This window comes from Aphelocoma coerulescens, chromosome 3 (assembly GCF_041296385.1).
Source record: "Aphelocoma coerulescens isolate FSJ_1873_10779 chromosome 3, UR_Acoe_1.0, whole genome shotgun sequence".
Lineage (NCBI taxonomy): Eukaryota > Metazoa > Chordata > Aves > Passeriformes > Corvidae > Aphelocoma > Aphelocoma coerulescens.
In genome coordinates, this window is record NC_091016.1 from 38,243,069 (window position 1) to 38,263,107 (window position 20,039).

General features: G+C 35.7%; 1 protein-coding gene across 5 annotated transcripts in view; it reads left to right on the forward strand.

Annotated features, from left to right (window-relative positions):
* Positions 1-20,039, forward strand: part of KIF6 (kinesin family member 6) — a 161,750-nt gene that overhangs the window by 42,115 nt on the left and 99,596 nt on the right. For all 5 annotated transcript variants that reach the window (XM_069009817.1, XM_069009822.1, XM_069009818.1 and 2 more), the window contains 3 exons: positions 479-622; positions 4,773-4,859; positions 8,116-8,219. In XM_069009817.1, coding sequence (XP_068865918.1) covers positions 479-622; positions 4,773-4,859; positions 8,116-8,219 — 335 coding nt within the window. The remainder of the gene's footprint in view (positions 1-478; positions 623-4,772; positions 4,860-8,115; positions 8,220-20,039) is intronic.

A 20,039-nucleotide genomic window follows, 5' to 3' on the forward strand; every position in this document is an offset into this window, starting at 1 on the left:
CAGATCTTTCTGTAACCCATTGGTCTGTCCCAGACCCTCTGTAACCCATTGGTCCCCCACTGATCCCCTGTATCCCTGTAAAAGGAAGCCCCCTGGCTCTGTGGGAGGGAGAGCTCGTCCCTGGCTTTCCCCTTCACCGGAGGGAACCAACAATAAAGCTACCTCTGTGTGGAACCAGCCACACGGGCCTTCTTGTCTCTCTCTGGTCTGGTTTGGCCTGGGGGTGCCCTGCAGAGCTGAGCTGAAATCACCAGCTGAGAATCACTAAAGAGCTGACAGCCCCTGCAAGGGCCCCTCTGCCAGCAGCTGAGGGAAGACACTGGGCTGGGGAAGGCGATCCCTTTCGGGACCATCTCCCCGCTCCGGTCACCTCTTCCTGGGTCAGAGCCGCTGACCCCACCACCAGCTGTAATAGTCAACCATTAATAGACATATAAATGTGAAAGTCTTTTTTTTTTTTTTTTTGCTGTTGTTTCAGGTAATAATTGCCCTTGCAGAGAAAAACCGGTCCCACATTCCTTACCGAAACTCTATGATGACCTCAGTGCTAAGAGACAGCCTAGGAGGAAACTGCATGACTACCATGATAGCAACGCTCGCTATGGACAAAAGAAATATAGATGTATGCCATTTCTTTCTATCTTGAACAAAAATCTTGTCCCTTCTCTATAGATCCTGCTCTTTTGATTTTTAGTATAGATTACAATTCAAGTGTGTAAGCTTTTATTCTTATCTTTTTAAAAGAACATTTTAATTTTATTTCCAGGAGATAATTTTATCAGTGGAAATTGCTGTAGGATATAGACAAATCCTTTAGGAAATAATGCTTTTCTCTAAGTAATCTCAGGTCAAGTAGCAGTTGGGAAATGATTTGCACCTAGTAATGAACTACTCCTTTTTTCAATTTACTGATTTGCTGGTGAATAAATGTTTGAGTTATAGAAGTGCATTTCCACTGAAAACCTTGGCAGAACTTCTGTTAGACTTCTTTGGAGTCAAGATTTCATAGAGTATGGTAGACAAATGGAGATTTCACTAGGAGAGAAAGGGAATTGGGTGGAGTAGTTTGGGATTTATGGAAATTTTTCAAATACTTTTGTGTCCTTTCACCAATTTCCTGCACTGGAATTATATGTAGTGATGTTTTCTTCTTTTTGTTTACAAACAGGTCTGTAGTTTTTATCAAAGGGTTGTAGTGAATGGGGCTACATCTGGCTGGAGACTGGTCTGCAGTGATGTTCCTCAGGGTTCAGTTCTAGGGCCAGTTCTGTTCCATACATTCATCAATGATCTGGATGCAGGAGTTGAATGTCCCATTAGCAAGTTTGCCGATGATACCAAACTTGGAGGTGTTGTTCACTCTCTTGAGGGACAGGAGGCCCTGCAGAGGTTTTCAGATAGATTGGAGCATTAGGCTATGATTATTGGAATGAAATTTAACAAGGGTTCTGCACTTACAGTGGAGTACTGCCCAACACGAGCATCATTTGGGAGACAAGTGGCTGGAAAGTAGTCCTGCAGAAATGGATCCAGGGGTTCTGGTCAGATGAGCAGTGAGCCCTGGCAGCCAAGAGGGCACCACATCCTGGGGTCTATCAAACACAGCACAACCAGCAGATCAAAAGAGGTGATTATCCTGCTGTTTGCTGTTCTGACCTTGAGCACAGCAAACAGCAGGATAATCACCTCTTTTGTGTGAGTGTGCAGTTCTTTTTTGAGTGTGCAGTTCTGGGCCTCACAGGTTGAGAAGGATGTGAAGGTCCTTGAGTGCAGCCAGAGGAGGAAAACAAAGCTGGTGAAAGGCTGGAAAAAATGTCAAGTGAGGAGTAGCTGAGGACTTTGGGTTTGTCTAGTTTGGAGCAAAGGCTGAGGGTGATCTCATTGCTCTCAACTTCTCCTTGGGGGAAAGTAGAGAGGGAGATGTTGAGCTCTTCTCCCTGGTATCCAGTGACGGAATGTATGGGAATAGTTCAAAGCTGCACCAGGTGAGGTTCAGGCTGGACATTAGGAAGCATTTCTTTGAGAAGATGGTCAAACACTGGACCAGGCTGGAGAGGTGGTTGATGCCCCAAGCCTGTGAGTGTTTAAGAGGTGTTTGGACAATGCCCCTAACAACATGCTTTAACTTGGTATGGCAGTTGGACTAGCTGATCATTGTAGGTCCCTTCCAACTGAAATAGTCTCATCTATTTTATTCTAAAGTATGTACCAATGTGAATACATAGAACACTGCTCAAAGCCATTTATAATCTATTTATTTCCTGATTTTCTTAAGATAGAAGCATTCTAATATGAATAAACAAGAAAAGAAAAACTATTTAGTCTAAGACTGTTTTCCGAAATACAGTGGAAAGCATTATACTTAAACCATACTTCATCTAGTTATAGATTTTTTCTTTAGAAAACTGGACTTTGCTGTTAAATGAAAACATATTGTTCAGACTTGCAAACATGTAATTATGCAAGCATATTGTCTGGTAACAAATGTGGCTGGGTAAGTTTGTTAATTTTATTTTAAGCTCCGTGAGATCAGAACCCTTTCATATATCAATTCTCAGGTGTGAGTATCTCACATTGTGTTCTAGATATTATTTTGGACATATTTAGACCAGGCAATTATCCAGAATAAGCTACTGACAGTTTTCATGTTCTTGCTTTAACGTACACAATCTACACAACAGACCTTATTCTTCAGTCCTCCCAAAAATTAGAAAAAAACAAAATACCTCTCTTGCTCCCCAAAATCTGATATATCCTAATAATATAGATGGTTGATAAGCTAATATGTCTGAGTAAAATAAATGGATGATAAATCAATTACTAATCATTAGAAATGCCAGAATCGGGATAGCTGCATGAGTCATTATTCATAGTTATGTTAGATTTGCATGTTGGTTTGTTTTTTCCATTGGTTATACATTTCATTCACAAACAATGCACAAGACAGAGCTACCCCCAGTATGAATTGAAGTTGTATAATAAAAGCCACTTGCTTAAGGACCTAGTGTTGTTTCTTGTAATGAAGGCAACGAAGCAGAGAATTCAGAGTAAGAAAGGGGACTCCTATGAAGATGACAAATAGATAATTAACCTAGAGAACTAGATTATATTCCTACTTCTACCAATGAGTTTGTACAGAATTTCTTGGATCACTACATTACATTTTTTTTGCTAGTTTTGTGGAGTGCTTGGATGAAGATGTTGATTCTGAATTGTAGATAGGTTAATATAGCTGTAACTGAAGTGGAATGGAAGCTGTTTTGAACAGCAGGTCATAGAATGACAACAATTGAATATAATTTTTTTGGTACTTTTGACTTCAGTTTCCATTCTGTTAAGTATAATCATTCCACACACTTGCAGCAAAGAGTATTAATTGATTAATTCTTATAAAGTCCTGAGGTGGTGTGATGATAAGCATGGTAGAAAAATAATTAGGAAATTAGATGTCTGACTTGATTACCATTTTGATGGCATAGAATAAACAAATTGTAAGCTAACATATTGAACAGTGAGAACTGAATTGATTAGCTAGTCATTAATTAAACATATGCTGCACACTAAATAAGGCAAAGAGATCTAGTGGAAATGCAGTATGTGTACTGTACATAGAACTGTACTTACTATATGGATAGAACCTAATTAAAATCACATTGGATGATCGTCATTGCACAGGAACAGCAGAGGCAGACATAGAGCCCAACTAATACTGTGTGCAACTCTATTAACTGTAAGGTCTTCCTTTCCTTTGATCCTCTGTGTATATATTCTGTCTCTAGCAAGAAATATCTTCCCTTATTCAGATACTGAACCTCCATGCACTTAAAGAGACAGAAGTCGTGTGGAAAAAGGAGTGTATGAACATAACATTTAAACTGGTATTTTCTTACATTGGAGGACTGAAAACTACAGAATTACTTTGATTATGAAAATAAATTTTGTAACAGTAGTGAATTAATTTAGGGGCTATGTATAAATTCTCTTTTAAATGCAGTCTGCCACATCTCATAAAATTTTATCATATAGTTTCTCAAACATCATTTGAATTTCTAAGACTATTGCCTAATATTCTATGTTTTATTATTTGACCTAACTGTAGACAGTTGCTGGGGTTTTTTTCATTAAATATATAAGTTTTTTAGCAGGGTCTGGCATTTAAATGTCAGCTGATCACGAATGAGGGAACAATACTTACAAGGATCTTTGATTTCTTTCTGTGCCTAGATGGAACTACACACTGGCTGTCACAGAGTTTCCCCAAACAACTCAGTCTTGTATCTTTTTTCTGCCTTCCATTCCTGCTGCTCCCCATCTTAGCTCATCTGACAGATTTTTGTCTGGTATCACAGTTCCCCTGTATGCCTCCTGGTTCCAAGTCTCCTGTCTTGTTTCTCAGTGGTCATGGACTTCCACTCATCTTCCCTTAATCTCTTTTCCCAGCTTCTTTTACATAAAATTATCTAGTCCCTTTTTTACAAAAAAAAAACCCCAAAACTTTTTACTTAGTTTTCTCTTTTTCTCATCATTCAAAAGTTATTACCTTCTGATTAGCATGGCTTTGTTATCCTGCAGTTCCAGCTGCAGACTTACCTGAAACACAGTTGGTCAGGAGATAAACTGGATCAATAAAATATGTACTATGACAGACTATTTCTGTAAGATTGTCAAAAACCAGAAAAGTAGTTTAATGACTTCATTAGCAGTCTGGTCTACTTACCTGGTGCAAAGGTAATTGGAATTCTCTCCTTTCTCTCTTTTTTTTGTTCTTCCAGGAATCTATATCAACCTGCAGATTTGCACAGCGAGTTGCTCTTATTAAGAATGAAGCAGTTCTTAATGAAGAAATTGACCCTGCATTGGTGAGAGTTGTCTGGGGACAGAGGGAAGGAGATTGCTTGCTTTAAGTCTTATTAAACAATAGCAGTCAAATTGACGTTGAGGATTTTATACTGCAGCATTCAGTGAAACTGTTTTCAGATGCAAGCTCCACCTTTTATTTCTATAAAATAACTGCCCATTTAGGTTTTTTTATTTTGGATAATTATAATTAGGTGGATCTTTATAAACCTCTAAAGGCTTTCTAAGCTCTTAAAGCTGAGAAACCCTAACCCCTAAGCCAAACCTAACCTTAACTGTAAGCCAACCCTAACCCAGACACCAACCCTAACCAAACCCTAACTCTAACCCTAGCCAAACCCTGACCCTAACCCTAACCCTCGGCTCAAGGGGGTGGGTGGCATGAGAGGCAGAGTTAGGGGGGTGTGAAGGGGCAGAGCTGGGGATGGTGTGAGGGGAGGAGCCAGAGTTGTTTTGTTTCAGTGATAGTTTCTAAATAATTCCCACAGATAATTGGATGGTTCTAAAACTCTTTAAAATGTACTAAGATTGCTAGTCACTTGATGAGGGCACATGGCTGCACTGAAACAATTTGTGTATTAAAAAGCTAAGAAACATACCCATCCCGAGTCCTTCCTCGAAATTGATTCAAGGAACATTTTAGCTAGGAAGAAAGAACTCCGTGTAGTTACAGTTAGGGAAAAAAAGGAAGACAAGCAAAGGAGATGGAAATAGGATTTCCAGAACCTGCAGAATGCTAGATTATATAACATCAGAAGCATTTGTTCTCTAAACCTCAGGGATTATGTAGCTACTGATTTCATTCATTGTTACTTGATAATAATTAGCATATTTCAGTTACTGTTAATGATTGTGCTTTTATTTTTCATTGTCTCTTGTCCTTGAAACTCAAAGGGAATAGAAGGTCCTTGTCAGGTTTTCAGATGGTTTTCTTCTTTATTATTATTAATTTTATTTTTCTTTCCAATCAATTTCTAAAAGAAAGAACATCACAGATTAAAAAAAAAAAAAACAAAAAAAAAGAAAGTAAACCCAATAGGCATTGAACAACCTCTTCATTTCTGTCTGTCTGTTCTTTTTTTCTTTTCTACATAGACTGTCTAGTAGCAAATAATGCAAGTCATTTCTTCCATGGCCACAGAAACCTTTGATAGAGGTAAAACACATGCAGGCTCCTGAACATTTACTACATCCTGTGGACCTATACTCCATGAGTTTGGTATGTCTCACTCTGCAGGATCATTTAGCAAGTAAAGCAAAAGTGGACTCGTGAGAGTTAGAAAACTATCCCCTTTTGTGGAAAAGGCAGGGGAACACAGGTACCTTGAGTTTATATGGCCCTGTGCTTGTTGCCCATCTTAAATATATTCCCAGGGTGCAGCCTTACCATTCAGTAAAGTGCTTGATTTTAGATTTTGTTCATAAAAATCGAACACAATTTATTGGCAGTATCTATCATCTGTGAGCTGAACACGTGGTTTATAAAGGGAGTTCACAATACCTCTTGGTGGATCTGAGTTAAGTCTGATTGTTGTGTAAACTTTATTGTTGATGATGGAGATTTCCTGACTTTTTACCTTACTAAGAAGATGAATTTGTACCTGTTGTACTTTTAAGTGACTCCTCTTTGAACCTCTCTCACTCATGGTCAAAGAACATAGTTTAAACTGAAAATCAAAGTCTTGAATTAAACCTCATCTCTTCTGGCATTCATGTAAAAATAGAGATCTTGTTTCTGTAGATTTTTGTTTGTTTTAATAATACTTGAAAATGAATTTTTATCCATATCCTGAAATTGGTATTTCTGTTGTTGTCAGATTGAAGTTAGTCATGCTAACAAATTTGAACACTGAACACAGAGGCTACTGTCATTCAGCTGTCTACCATTTTACACTCCAGCCCCAAATTTTATTTTCTTGACTCAGTAACTGGCACAAACTACATCAGAATGTGGCAGCAAATTGGGGCAATCTAAAATCAGGGTAAAATGTTTGGCCTGCAAATTTTTCTGAGTGTTATTGCAACTTCTCTAATTAACAGTCATCACTTTAATAGATTATTAAATAAAATACTATGTTAGACTTTCAATCTTTATTGAAAAAAATATATCAGCTGTAGGTTTAGAGTTAAAAGAAATAATCATATGCATGTTTAGAATATTGTGATTTTTAAAGTAAAAATGCTAATTCAAAATTTAGGAAGTTATTATTAAATTTACTCATTAAAAGAAATAGAAATGTTTGAAAGAGTTTTAACATCTGGTGAAAATATGTGTCATCAGTTTCAACAATCTCATTTCTGGAAAGTGCATGCAATCAAGAGTGATTAATTTTTTCTTAAAAACATTCCTCTCTTGGAAACTTCTTTTGCCCATGGAATTAGTGTATGCATATCCATCTAAAAATATCATATAAAGGGCCATATAAAGGGAGGCTTCATTAAATGACGAACCGTAAAGTATCCAAGAGCCCTCTCATTCATGGTGTAGACTTATGGATTTGCATATTGCCCTGCTTTGTAGAATTTGGCTTTGAGAGGTTAATGATTAGTAAAATTTGGTTTTATACAGACATTTATTCCCAAAGAACAGTTTCCAAAAATTACTTCCTATAATTTAAAAATCTAGTTCAGTTTTCCATGTAATATTCTCACATTACTACTTATTAATATGATTTAATTTCATTATGTTGCTTTATGCTATCAGTTTGTTGCTAGCAACTGATGCATCCTACAAGTATAGTGTGCTATAATTCTAATAATAATGAAATGTTACATGAAAAAGAGCAAAATTTAAGATTTAAATTAAGATGGTATTTTGAAAGTTCTGTTTCTGTAAGGGAAGGAAAAAATACCACTTTTGTTGTGTAGTTGCCCTTTCTCTAACAAAGGTGTCGGTTCTGAAATGTGTTTTCATTATTAAGAGGCAAAACTAATGAGTCAGAAAAGCTCTTTTTACTCCTATGTCAAACTGTATTTCTCTTTTGAAAAAAATCTTTTGAACTCTTTCTATACCACCATATCTTCCAACACAAGAATTTACTGAATTTGGAAGACTTTTCTTGGGTTTATAAATGGAAGAAGGAAAAAAAGGTGTTTGGTGTATTTAAGGCATTTCGACAGTTTTTAGAAAAGAGACCTTGTTTAAAAAAAGAGAAAACTAAAGTATCATATTTACCTAAACTCAGCCTTCTACTTCTAAAATCATAAACTAGCTATTAATTTGTAGGTGATGCTTGGTTTATGCCTTGCTGTTTGTAGATGATTGTCCAGCTGAAGAAGGAGATCCAGGATTTGAAGTATGAGTTGGCACTGGTGACTGGCAAGCAAAGAACGTCAGAGCTTTCCCAAGAAGAGCTACTTCAGTAATGTCTTACATTGCTTTCATTTTCTTCTTTTATTATTATACTTTTCATCAGTTTCTTATTTGCATAAATATTTAAATTCCTCTCAGAATTTTAAACTTCCTTGTGTGAATAATGAAGTGGAGTTAGGTGCCAGTTTAGAATGGCAGATTTCCATGAAAAGCTCTATGAGGCTGCTGGCTGTGTTTTTGCAGCCTCAGCGCTGAGGAAGTGAAGTAAAGTAAACGCAAAGGATGGGAATGCCTGTCAAATGCCAGGCAGAAAGAAGTGTTATATAATAGGGCAGAATTAAAAACAGTCTCTCTCAAAACTGGGTATGCAATCTGAGTAAAGTTCAAGAAATATTCTTGTGCTGAGAAGTATCCTGCTGCAATGTTAGTTTGACTTAACCAAAAGAAATCTCACCTTTCTGATCCGCAATTAATCAATGTCTTAAAAGCCAAATATTCTTTTTTCTTTTACTGAACATGCTGTTGAAATGCAGTATTAGTTCATGTAAATATGGTGACATTCTGTACTGTAGATCAGTACAGCATAAAAGAACTTTCTATATATGATGTATTTACTTAGGTCTAAATGTTCACAATAACAATTCAATTTCTAGGCTTGAAAAATTGATTATGTAGGATGGACCTATTTAATCTCTGTACTTCATTTCTATAAAGAAAGTAGTAACTGCCTAATTTTGTTTAATTAGTACATTAACAGTAACCAAATTGAAGCTGTGGGAATATTTAGTCTTTAATTTCTCTAGGGACTGGTCCAGAAGACAACTACCAGTGCTAGCAATTTCCCCTGATGCATAGGAGAGTCTGGAGACATGACAATCTGCTACCTTGAACCTTGAATTTCTCCTGCAGATTGTTGTCATTGTTAATCATTTACAGTTAATCAGCAGTTATCAGTATATTCTCCTAACCAGAAATCTCCCTGCATTTCCTACTCAGTTAATATATATTTATCATCTGCCCAAACATACGAGAGTCAAATGCACAAATAACATTTCAGAGTAGCGCTAGATGTGACCAAGACTAGCCATTGAAAGAAAAGTACCTTTCTTTTTCATTATATGCAGAATTAAATGCCCTTATTAGTTAGTTTCTTTTTGCCCTGGCAGAAGGATAAAAAGAAACCCTTCTTTTCACCCTTCAGAAGATAACTGACTTTCAGTGATTTTACTCAGATATACTTAAATAATCTATATATTAGTTTAAGTAAGTGCATTCCTAACATTATTCTAAAAATCTGTCACATGAATTTTCCACTGTGGTTTTGTTTGCTGCTTCCTTTGTATAGAGAAACTGGGATTTTGGAAATCATTTGGGTTTTCTAAGACCACACTCACAAATCTTATTTCCTAAGATTTTTACCTGACTTTCTGCCATGAGAATGGCAGTCTTATAAATAGGAATGGGTTGTAAGTGTAATGGATTAATGGTTGATTAATTTTTTTACTATGATTGTGCAAAGGAAAACTAGGAATGTACCATCTGCATACAATTGCACTGTAGCATCCATCTGGGAGGCTTAGTTTCAGAAATGTGACTAAGCGTGTTAGTTGTATGTTTCTCCTTTTTATCTATGTAGCAGAATATACAGTGCATTACACCATCACAAAAGGTTTCTTCTGAGATCATAACAAGGAATTTTTCATCCCATTACTCCAGAAAGAACCAGGGTGGAGACTTTAATGTGTTTCTACCTGTACTGTCACAGTGAGAAATAACTTCCAAGGACCTTAGATACATTAGGTCAATGCAAAATTTTAAGGTTTCTGAATCTGTCATTTATTTAGATTTACTCAGGCTCATGTAGCACATGTGTTCGTTGTTCCAAAAATAAGTTCTTTCTTCGAACAAATGCTGTGGAATTAAAATATAGAACAGCACTTAAGTACTGATGACTGGGATATAATAGTTTTCCTGAGGATCAATACAAAACAAGAAGGGCCTCAAACAATTAACCTCATCAGTCATCAATGTGATGTAATTTCAGGGATCATTTTCTTCATATGATTTAAAGTGAAAAAAAGAAGAAAGAATTGGATTTTCAAACAGGCAGAGTGCTAGAGAGTAACTGTCATATACATGAGTCAGACTGGCTTGTTCATACTTTGGGCTGCAGTTGGATGGAATGTTGAAAGCTAAGTCAGTCTCTTCTAGAACAGTTCAAGGGGAGGAAAATATCAAATGTCAGGGTTTATGAGTTTTGCATTTGTATGTGTTCATGCAAACAGAGTGCTCACAGATAAACAGCTGATGTGGCTCAAACACCCAAATGAAAGTATAATGAAATGATAGTATAAAAAAACAGTGTTTCAATGAAAATATGTTTCTGTGGTTTTAAACATTTATACTTTTTGAGCTTGCTTTCATATGGCAATAACATTTGTGACCATGCTGATTTACATGTCTGAGCCTGAGGTCCATAAATGTTCTGAGCATTTATGACAATCAGCAGATAGCATCTAAGTGTTCCGTCTCCAGTTAGAGTCTATCAATACATAACACAGCAAATCTTCATGACACTTCTGTTTATTGGGACTGGCCATCTGAGTTTGGAGCTACTCATTATCTGGAGAGTTTGTACACATTAAAGAATAAATATACAAGTGAGTAGTCCAAACAGAAGTATGGACCTGGATGATGGCTGATAAAATCATGATTGACTGTTACTGGCAAATGTCTATGTTGGGATTCACATCTAGCTTTGCATCTATAATGAAACCTAAATAATATTATTTATCAGGAGCCATACAGATCAGTTTGTTATGACAGGCAGAAGAAGAAAAGAAATGTATTATAGGTGATAATGCAACATACTGTGTTGTGCTTTATTTCAAGTGGCCACCCAAGAATGGTTCTTAAAGGACTACTATTGTAGGGGGTTCTTTTATTATTGTTGTTATTATTATTGGTGCTTTTTTTAATATGTCAGAGAGGAAATTCTAATTAAGGTCATTATGGATTTCAAATCCTAATTAGATATTTTTGCTTAGGATATCTTCTGTTTAAATTTAAATAAACTGTATCTCAACATGTATATATATATCTATGCATATATCTATATAAATAATTCAAGTTTATCTAGTTCTTTTCCAAATTCTTAGACTTTGACCAAAGTCTTACTGTGGTTAATTTTATTGCAAATAATGACTAGTAAGGAGAAGTGCTACAAAGGATAGTCTTATAAAAAATGGATGCATTTTAATCCTTCTTTTTCTGATTCATCATACATATTTTATCAGAGGTCACAGCAAAATTAATCTGCTGAAAGTATTCTGAGCCTGGGTTTTATTTTTTATTCTTTGATGCTGAACACAGATGATCAAAGGTACAAGACATGTCAGTGAAAAACTCCATGCACTGAGTACATATTTATTTTTTTTTTCCCGCACAACTCTTTATCTCAGGCATTTTTCAGTAGAAGACAGATGCCAAAATGAAACTGAGTGGTACATATGTAGATCCAATAATATATTTTAGTCTAACAAAATGCTTATGGTATTGCGTAGGTTTTTTTGCTCTCTACGTATGTTGCAGGAATTAACTGTTAGTGATTGCCCAGGCAATAAGTATTAATAATATCTGAAAACTATATTTTGTATTTTTCTTGACTTACTAAGTCAAGAAATGCCAAACATTTCTTGCAAAAATGAGCTTCATTCCACTTGTTTGCATTCAGAGCATTCCAAATGAAATTGGTGGGCTACTCAATGCAGTTGAAATTGCTAAATAATTGCAGATAGCATATGAATAAGCTGATTTTCCTTCTTGATTGTTTTTTCCTCAGTTAAATCAAAGAAGTGTCTTTGGGGATTTATTTTAATTTTTTTTCAAAAACCTGTCAAATAGGCTTTCCTCATCACTACAATGTCACATCACCATTCACTAAGTTTAAAACAAAATGGGAAACAAATGCTCTTGACTTTTCTTGTGAATGGTAAATTATAATATGACGCAGCTTGCCAGTCGTGTGACTAAAGCTACAGCTGTCTGAAATTCAGAATTCCATGTTAAAGGGTGAGCTTTTGCGTTACTGTGTCATATTTTTGATTTTATTATTTTGTTCTCACAAATGTTAAATTAATTCTTCTGCTCTCATTTTGTTTATCTAAATACCACAGCATAAAAAATGCAGCTAGACTACATAACTGGTTCAGAATGTAGTTCATAAAGTGCTTCCAAAATCTGAATTGCTTCCTTTGGATCTTACCTTCTACTTCCTCAGCTGTAAAGGGATGATCTAAATATTTCTTTGAGCTGGAGAATTAGTTTCTTATTTAAGGAAAAAAAAAATTAGAAAAGGAGCTCTTTGAACTATTTTTAAAAAGTAGAAAATAACATCATACATCCCAAATACAAGGAAATTGTACTCTTTCAGGCTTCTGCATTATGCTTTCGAATAGAATTAAATTACCTTCAATTTTTTTTTTTTTTTTGTGAATTGCATGCCAGAAGTAAAAGGGAGAGTCCTTTTTGTTTGAATCATTTGGGACATTTTTTTTTTTTTAATAATATAAATGAGCTCACTAGCAATTTAAAGTGTGTGCCCAGAAAGTCAGGATTTTGAATCAAGGTCCTGTGTTCCAGAGCACCCACACTTCCAGAGTTTTTGCCAGTTGGAAATCTCTAAGAACAGGACTGGAAGTACTGGCTTAGCACTTTAATTTATTAATAACTTTACCTTATTTCTTTCTGATACATATGTTATTACAGACGCTTCTATTTTTTACTTCAACAGTCATATACTGTTCATCTTACTCAACTCCTGGAGATCTCATTACTTCTTTCTGTCTTTCATTTTTCTGTTTCAACATTGTGACATCTGTATGCTATCATAGTATTAACAATATTGCACTGTTGTACAATGTAGAGCTTTAACAGTTACTCAGAGTTAAGCTGTTGAACAAATGGCCTCCTTTACAAAACAGAGCAAATGTTCATATTTGCTGATGTCAGTGTTCAATTTCATTTGCAAGGTGGAAGAAATAAAGGCATATCACCTTGCCTTTTGTCAACACAGCTTTGCAGACCATAGATCTGTGTAGAAGTTAGCAGATTTAAGAACATGAGCTGTGTAGGCAATATTCAAGAAAAAACAGGCTACCTTACCTATAAAGTAATCTTAAAATGTCTCACGTTAACTGCTTGCTTAGGTGCCTGATTTAGAGTGCTCTTAAATCAATGTCTTTTTGTAGAGGACGTTTTTTCTCTTACATGTTATGAAATCTTTAGCAACAGCACAGAAAGTTCAGATTCCTAATGCAGGTACCAGCGCTACATGCTTAAACTGTAAATACTTCTCTGTGATCCTGGTTTTCGTTCTAAGGCTCCTCAAAGTAGGGAAAAAAAATCTTATTTAAACTGATCACCTTTAATATTGAAACTATTGAGAGATAATAAACTGTAAAGTTCTTTTCAAAGCCTAGTGAGTTTGTTTCAGCATGGGGGTGGGAGGGAGGTCGACAATGTACTATGTTCTGTTTTCTACTGTTCAAAATTATACCAGTCATCTAGTGTCATATGGTTTCAAGAAAAATAGCGAAATATGGTATAACTCATATTAGTGAAGCGTATGGAGATAACATAACATAGCTTCAGTTGATTATTAAGATTGAAAAAATCTTGGGGCCAATTTTCAAATATATATGACCAAAAAGTGATCAGAGAAGCATTTTGAATCTCCCTGAAATTCATGAACACTTGGTCAGCTGAGTTCTTCTGAAAGTACCACTAAATACCTGTTTGCATCTTTTGGAACTTAAATACTTTTTGAAAATCTTTTTCTTTTGAGCTTATATATGTAATTAATAATCTGTGATACTTTGCAGATTTTTTTTTTAAACTACTTCTGTCTTCTTTACTGTAGGATTATCTTGGTGTTCATCCATATGAGTACTTTTGGCTTCTTTGAATAGCTGTTATGCTTGTCCTATGTTCTTTCATTTTAATTCAAGTTCTTCCTACCTTACAGACATTTTGATTTTTTAAATTTTGATAAACTAAAGGTTAGTTTTCTCTTGCTACTTTTGGATATACTCCAGTGATTAGAACATAACTGTTGTTATGGCCACAAGTATTAGCTGGCAGTGAATAGCATTCCTTTATGTATGCACTTTTGGGTTGTTTCTATAAAGTGCTGTTGAAGAAGGAAATTGTCTACTCAGCAAGCTACTTGACATGTTTCTTCTCTGAAAAAAAAAATTGCATGTGTAGAATTACAGGTAGTAGGCACCTTTTTCCCTCATAAGCCTGTCTTGATCTTTTTATTGTCTTTATCAGTCCAAATCACCCCTTTTCTTACTGATGCAAAGATTTAGAGCTGTGTGCATTTCATCATTGAAATATGATTAATGACTTTCAACTGTGTAGAAACTCTTCTTACATCTGCTTGCCACATGGTAGCCATCTAATTCAGAAGAATCTCCTGTAATATGTAGTTGTTATAGCACTGTATAGCTATCTTTTAAAAGTGTAAAAATCTTCCAGACTGTAGAAATGCAAGACACTCAAAGACTTACTGCTCTTACTACACTGCTCTAAGATTGCACCAAATCAAAGCAGACTATACCAGGGCTATGATAATAACACTATTCTATGAAATATCTACTGAAGGGATTGCACAAAGGCTTATGTAACTGCTTCCACTATTCAGTTACCTTAATTATTATTATTTCACCCAGGAGTTAGCACACATTTTTTAAATGAGAAGTTAGGCAGTTATTTCTGGATACAGAATACAGCATTATTCTCTATATATGTCAGTTATGCTGTCATGTGCACTACCTGTCAGTCAGTAATGTATAACAGATCATCTCAAGGCAATATGGATCTGTTCTGTGTACTTTTATCTTCTGTCATTTGATTGGCAACAATGCCTGGAAATACTTTCCTCTTTTCCCCTTATCTTCCATAGCATTATTCATGAAATCCACTACTTTGAATCTCCATGGTCTTCCCATACTGATGCACACTTGAAGCTAACTTAGCTTCAAGTTAGATGTCCTTATATGTAATACTCATTCTTTTTCAACTATCACTCATTTTTAGATCAGTGGATTCCTAACCTTTGTAGAGATATGGAGTTCCTATTTAAACAATATAGACATTGTTAAACTTAATGATAATTTGCAAAATTAATGTCTTTTTAAAAAATTTATATCAATTATGTTACCAATAGGAAAACTATTGCAAAGTCAAGGTAAACAAACCTCTTTATTTAAAACAACCTCTCTGAATACCACAAGAGCTTCATTAGCTGGCTTGTTAGCAGCCTACTTTTCATAAACTTGGATTTTTGCTTGTGAGAGAGTTCACAGCTGACAGACAAAATTAATTGTTATTTAAGTGAACTTAATTTTGATACATAACATACAGTGTCAGTGATCAGGGGTTAAAAGGCAAGTTCTCTCAGAAATGAATCATGGCACATAAAGCAAGGTCAAAACAAGTCCTTCCAAATCTGCGTTTTGAGACTGTGCATCCTGCAAGCTATTGAGAACTCCAGACTTTAAAAACATACTCTCAGTTGGCTGGGAGTGCTTTACTGATGCATTTCAGCTGTGTAATTTGCATCCTGGTTCATCCAAACAAATGACTGATTCAGAAGCTGATTTTAAAAAAATGTAGGTGGGTGTTATTTAATGAATATTTAATAATAATGTAAAAGTAAGTAGCACAGTGCTCATTTAATCATTCTGCAGTTTTGCTAACAGAAAAATTGTACAGAATCTGAAGTAATGCAGATAGAGAGGTTTTGTGATGTATGTGTGGTCTAAACAGTAAGCAGTCTTCATTAAGGAAGAATTTCTGAAGGGTGGAAAGTAACAGAAGAGAAATAAAGTTGATAATGTAAAACCTGTCTCTAAGCTGCAGTACAGTGTGTGTTTACATTATTTGTAAAAAAAAAAAAGGATATAAAGAGGGAAAGGCTAAACCAAGAACTTGGGCCTGATTTACAGTCACTAATGAAAGAGCACTGTTAGTTTAACACATTTCCATCCCAACTGTTTATGACTGATCTACTGTGAGTTTTCTTCCAAGCATCAGCATAAGGACTTGTGCTTGACACAGCTTGTGGTTTCACATTCTGGTATCATGATTCAAACTTGCCTGGATCAGCACTCTATACCTTTCTTTTTGTACTAAGTTAGTATGTAAAAGGCCACTATCAAAGTTAGTTTTAAATTAATCTTGTCTATTAATCTTGACTATTAAGTCACTTAATAGTCTTCTCTTGATATTGACTTAAAAACTTTTCTGTCTGTTTGTAATATTTCGCTCCTTTTTTTGTTTGTTTGTTGCTTTGTCTTTTTTTTTCTGATGAGCATTGGGAGAGAAAGCCCCATTCTTTGTTTACTGCTGTTTTTCACAGAAAATGGGTCTTTATTTAATACTTCCTTATTCTTGCTCCTTTAGAGAATTTCTATTGGGAAAACTATTTTTTTCTGATACAGCAGGGTTCTGGCAATAGGCTTCAGCACACCCTTGCTCTTATTAGTGTGAGTTAGCCCTGCTGTTCTCAGGGCAGAACCCTGCAGTACTAAAAGAACGGAAATCTATGGAAAATTGCCTTTGGCGGCTTCATCTACTTTAATAACATTAAACAACGTGGCAGCTGGTGTGGGGTCTGTAGCTCAGACCCAGGAAGCCGTGACCGGTCAGGGGAGATGGTCCCACGAGGAACCTTCTTCCAGGGGCTGTGCAGCATTCCCTCAGCTGCTGGAGTGCCTTTGCAGAGAGGCTCACAGCTCTTTGGTGATTTTCAGCTAGTGATTTCAGCTCTTGCTCTGCCAGGCAATCTCCAGGCCAGACCAGGAAAGGGAGATGAGAGGGCCCTGTGGCATTCCCACATAGGTGACTTTATTGTCCTGCACCCGTGAAAGGTGGCCAGTGACAGGCTTGCTCTCCCGACTGAGCTAGCCGGGCTTCTTTTATGGGGGTACAAAGGTGGGTGTGAGAGGGTAAAAGCCAATGGGTTACAAAGCCAAATGGGTTACAAAAAGCCAAAGGACCTACATACGGTCTCCCAGAAGATCATGGGTCTGTGTCCTCTCTCGCCGAAACCGAAAAAGTGCTGCCTTTTCCAAGGGGATTCTGCTGGGAGGTTGTGCAATCTCTTTATCAGCAGGCTTCCCTCCAGGGCAGGGGCTGGGCATATCCCACAAAGCCATATTTAATGCTCTATACTTTACCTTACAAAATACAAGAGAAAAGGGGAAAAAAAAGGGAACCAGTTTGGATCTCCATGAGTTATAAGAGACATCTTCATATGACACTGATTTTCCTGTCGTGTGACATTAACTGTGTTCATCCATGCTCAGTTTTGATTAGCACAAATTCTGCATGGAAACATTATTGAGAGCCTTACTAAGCTAAAACTAAAGAATGCAGCAGCTGGTTTGCTAATGTTACTAACTACAACAAACAAAAGACTATTAGTTTAATATTTGTTTCTACACAAAAATAGAGCTTTTAGGATTTCCAAAATATACTTTTAGGTTTGGAGGTTTTTTTAATGCTAGTTTAATACTTTCAGTGCAAGTATCTTCTGCCTAAGTACTTCTATTTCAGGTTAATGGAGCCTTTTCTGAGGTAACTCCCCAGTATAACAAAATTCCCTCAAATTTAAAGAAATTATATTGACCATCTTATGTTAGAAGAATACGAAATTCTAAAATTCATATACATACTGCATATTTCCACTGAGCAGTTAAGTGTGACAAGTAGCAATTCAGTAATTTTCAATTCAGTGCTTGTACCTAGCTCAATAATTAGGTTTCCACTGAATTTCAGTTAATTAATCAGCTTCCCATCATGGCTTTTTTCCATCAAGTCGACTTTAAAAACAGAGCAGTGTGAATTCTTAGAGCTAAGTATTTTTTTATAAGTATCTCTCCAGTGTGAAATAAAATTCCTGGTGTTGATCTTCAGATGCTAGTACAGAGATCATCTCTTCATCCAGTGTTCTGCTCCAGTGAATGGCAGGTATTTGTTACTTGGTTTTTGGTGTCATTTCATTACGAGGTCTTTGGCTCGATCATCTTGAATTTTAATTTTAGTAGGGGATTATTCTTTTTGCTACCAATTGATATGTTGCAAAGCTCATTTTGTACATTAATGCAGAGAAATAGAATGTCAAAACAGGAATTTATTTCTTCAGCAGTCCATCTCTTTTACAACAACAAGGTCCAGCACTGCTGTAATGCTAGTCTTCATAAGAAAGGCAAGAAAGGAAAACAAAATATCATACTGTAAGGAGCAGAGTTCACATATATTCAATATTATGGAAAGTGGTTTAGTGTGTTTGTTAGTTGGCTTTTTTTTTTTCTTCTTAATTCTAACTGGTTTTCATTATATGCTTGAACCAAAGCATTTGGGCTTTTTTCCTTCCCTCTGGTTTATGAGTTACCTTGGCATTCTCAGTCATGTTGTAGAACCTATGTATATGATTTTTCTAAATTATTTTCCCATTGATTTTGGCAATATGTGCCATGGGGAAATTAAGGTTCAGCCTGGGTTGCTTTGGGAGAAGAAAAGCTCATTAATGTACTTAGAAATTTTTCATATATATTTTTCAGGTATAAATTCTGTGCCAAGCATGTTCTTTCCTTTAGCAAGTTCATTAACAAAATGCCCTTCTTTGAGCAGCTTTATTTCCTGATTTCTGTTTTGAGAGGATGTGAAAATGCTGGCCATTATCCTTGGCATAATAGCATAAGTAAATATAAGGATTGATTGCTCAGGTCTTTTTGAAAGAAACTCTATTCTCAACTCTTAGAGAAAATAGGACATACTGAGGGACTAAGAGAGGTCTAGGTGTATGGTCTCAGGGCTGAGCCACAATAGCTGACTAAAAATATTTTATTTCCTATGCCTTTTTATTGTTTTACTATGACTGAGTTGAAAGAAGGTCCTTTAGAAAGAGAACACTTTTATTTTACCTCATGATTTCATATTACCTTTGTTCTGATACATACCCACGCCTCTGCATTGGCCAGTAAAGCAAGATTTGCTAGAAAGTTCTCTGGATTTCTTGTTCTCTGTGAGTTTCTTGCCCCTCTTAAACACCTAGACCCTACCTTGTTCAGTGTTGGGGTGTTTAATGTGTTTTTCTGGTTTCAGTTCTTGCTGACATATATTCTTGCAAAAGTCTTTTGTTTGAGGAAAACTGTTTGATGTGCATTCTCCTTGTAGAGAACTAAGGATCAAACATAGGTGGCTATATCAGACGATGCTATTATTGCTGAGGAGAATGGTATTATCCATCACGTGAAAGTTACAGAATAAAAAACAAAAGCTATTTTGGTTCTCCTTTATTTCCAAAAAGGTTTTTCTCACTGTCTCTCTATTGGAGGATGACTACAGCCTGTGCATGGTTTTGACTACAAAGAATGTGTTGGACTTGTAACTTTAGGTGCCCTATATGAATTTCATAATTTTTTTACAGCCCTATTTTATATAATTCTGTGCTCTAGTTTTCATATATTCCATATATTTAATTTTATTTTAATGGATGTATTTAGAGATAAATAATAAACCAATTTAGTCAGGAATATGAGAAGTAAAAGAATATTAATCTTGTAAATTTTATTGTCATTTGTTTTTGTGCCACCTAGCAAACAGATATACTTTGTCTAATATATGTTAGGAAAAAGTAAATGTACAGTCAGCATTCTTTTTTTATGCTTATTCTCATAAGAATAATGGGTTTTTTCCCTTGCCCTGTGATTCTTCATTGTCTCCTTGACTAATCTTGTGAATGTTTCTGGAAATGAAGTAGCATTGTTGTCTTTTTTTCAATTTGTAAAACTGAAGA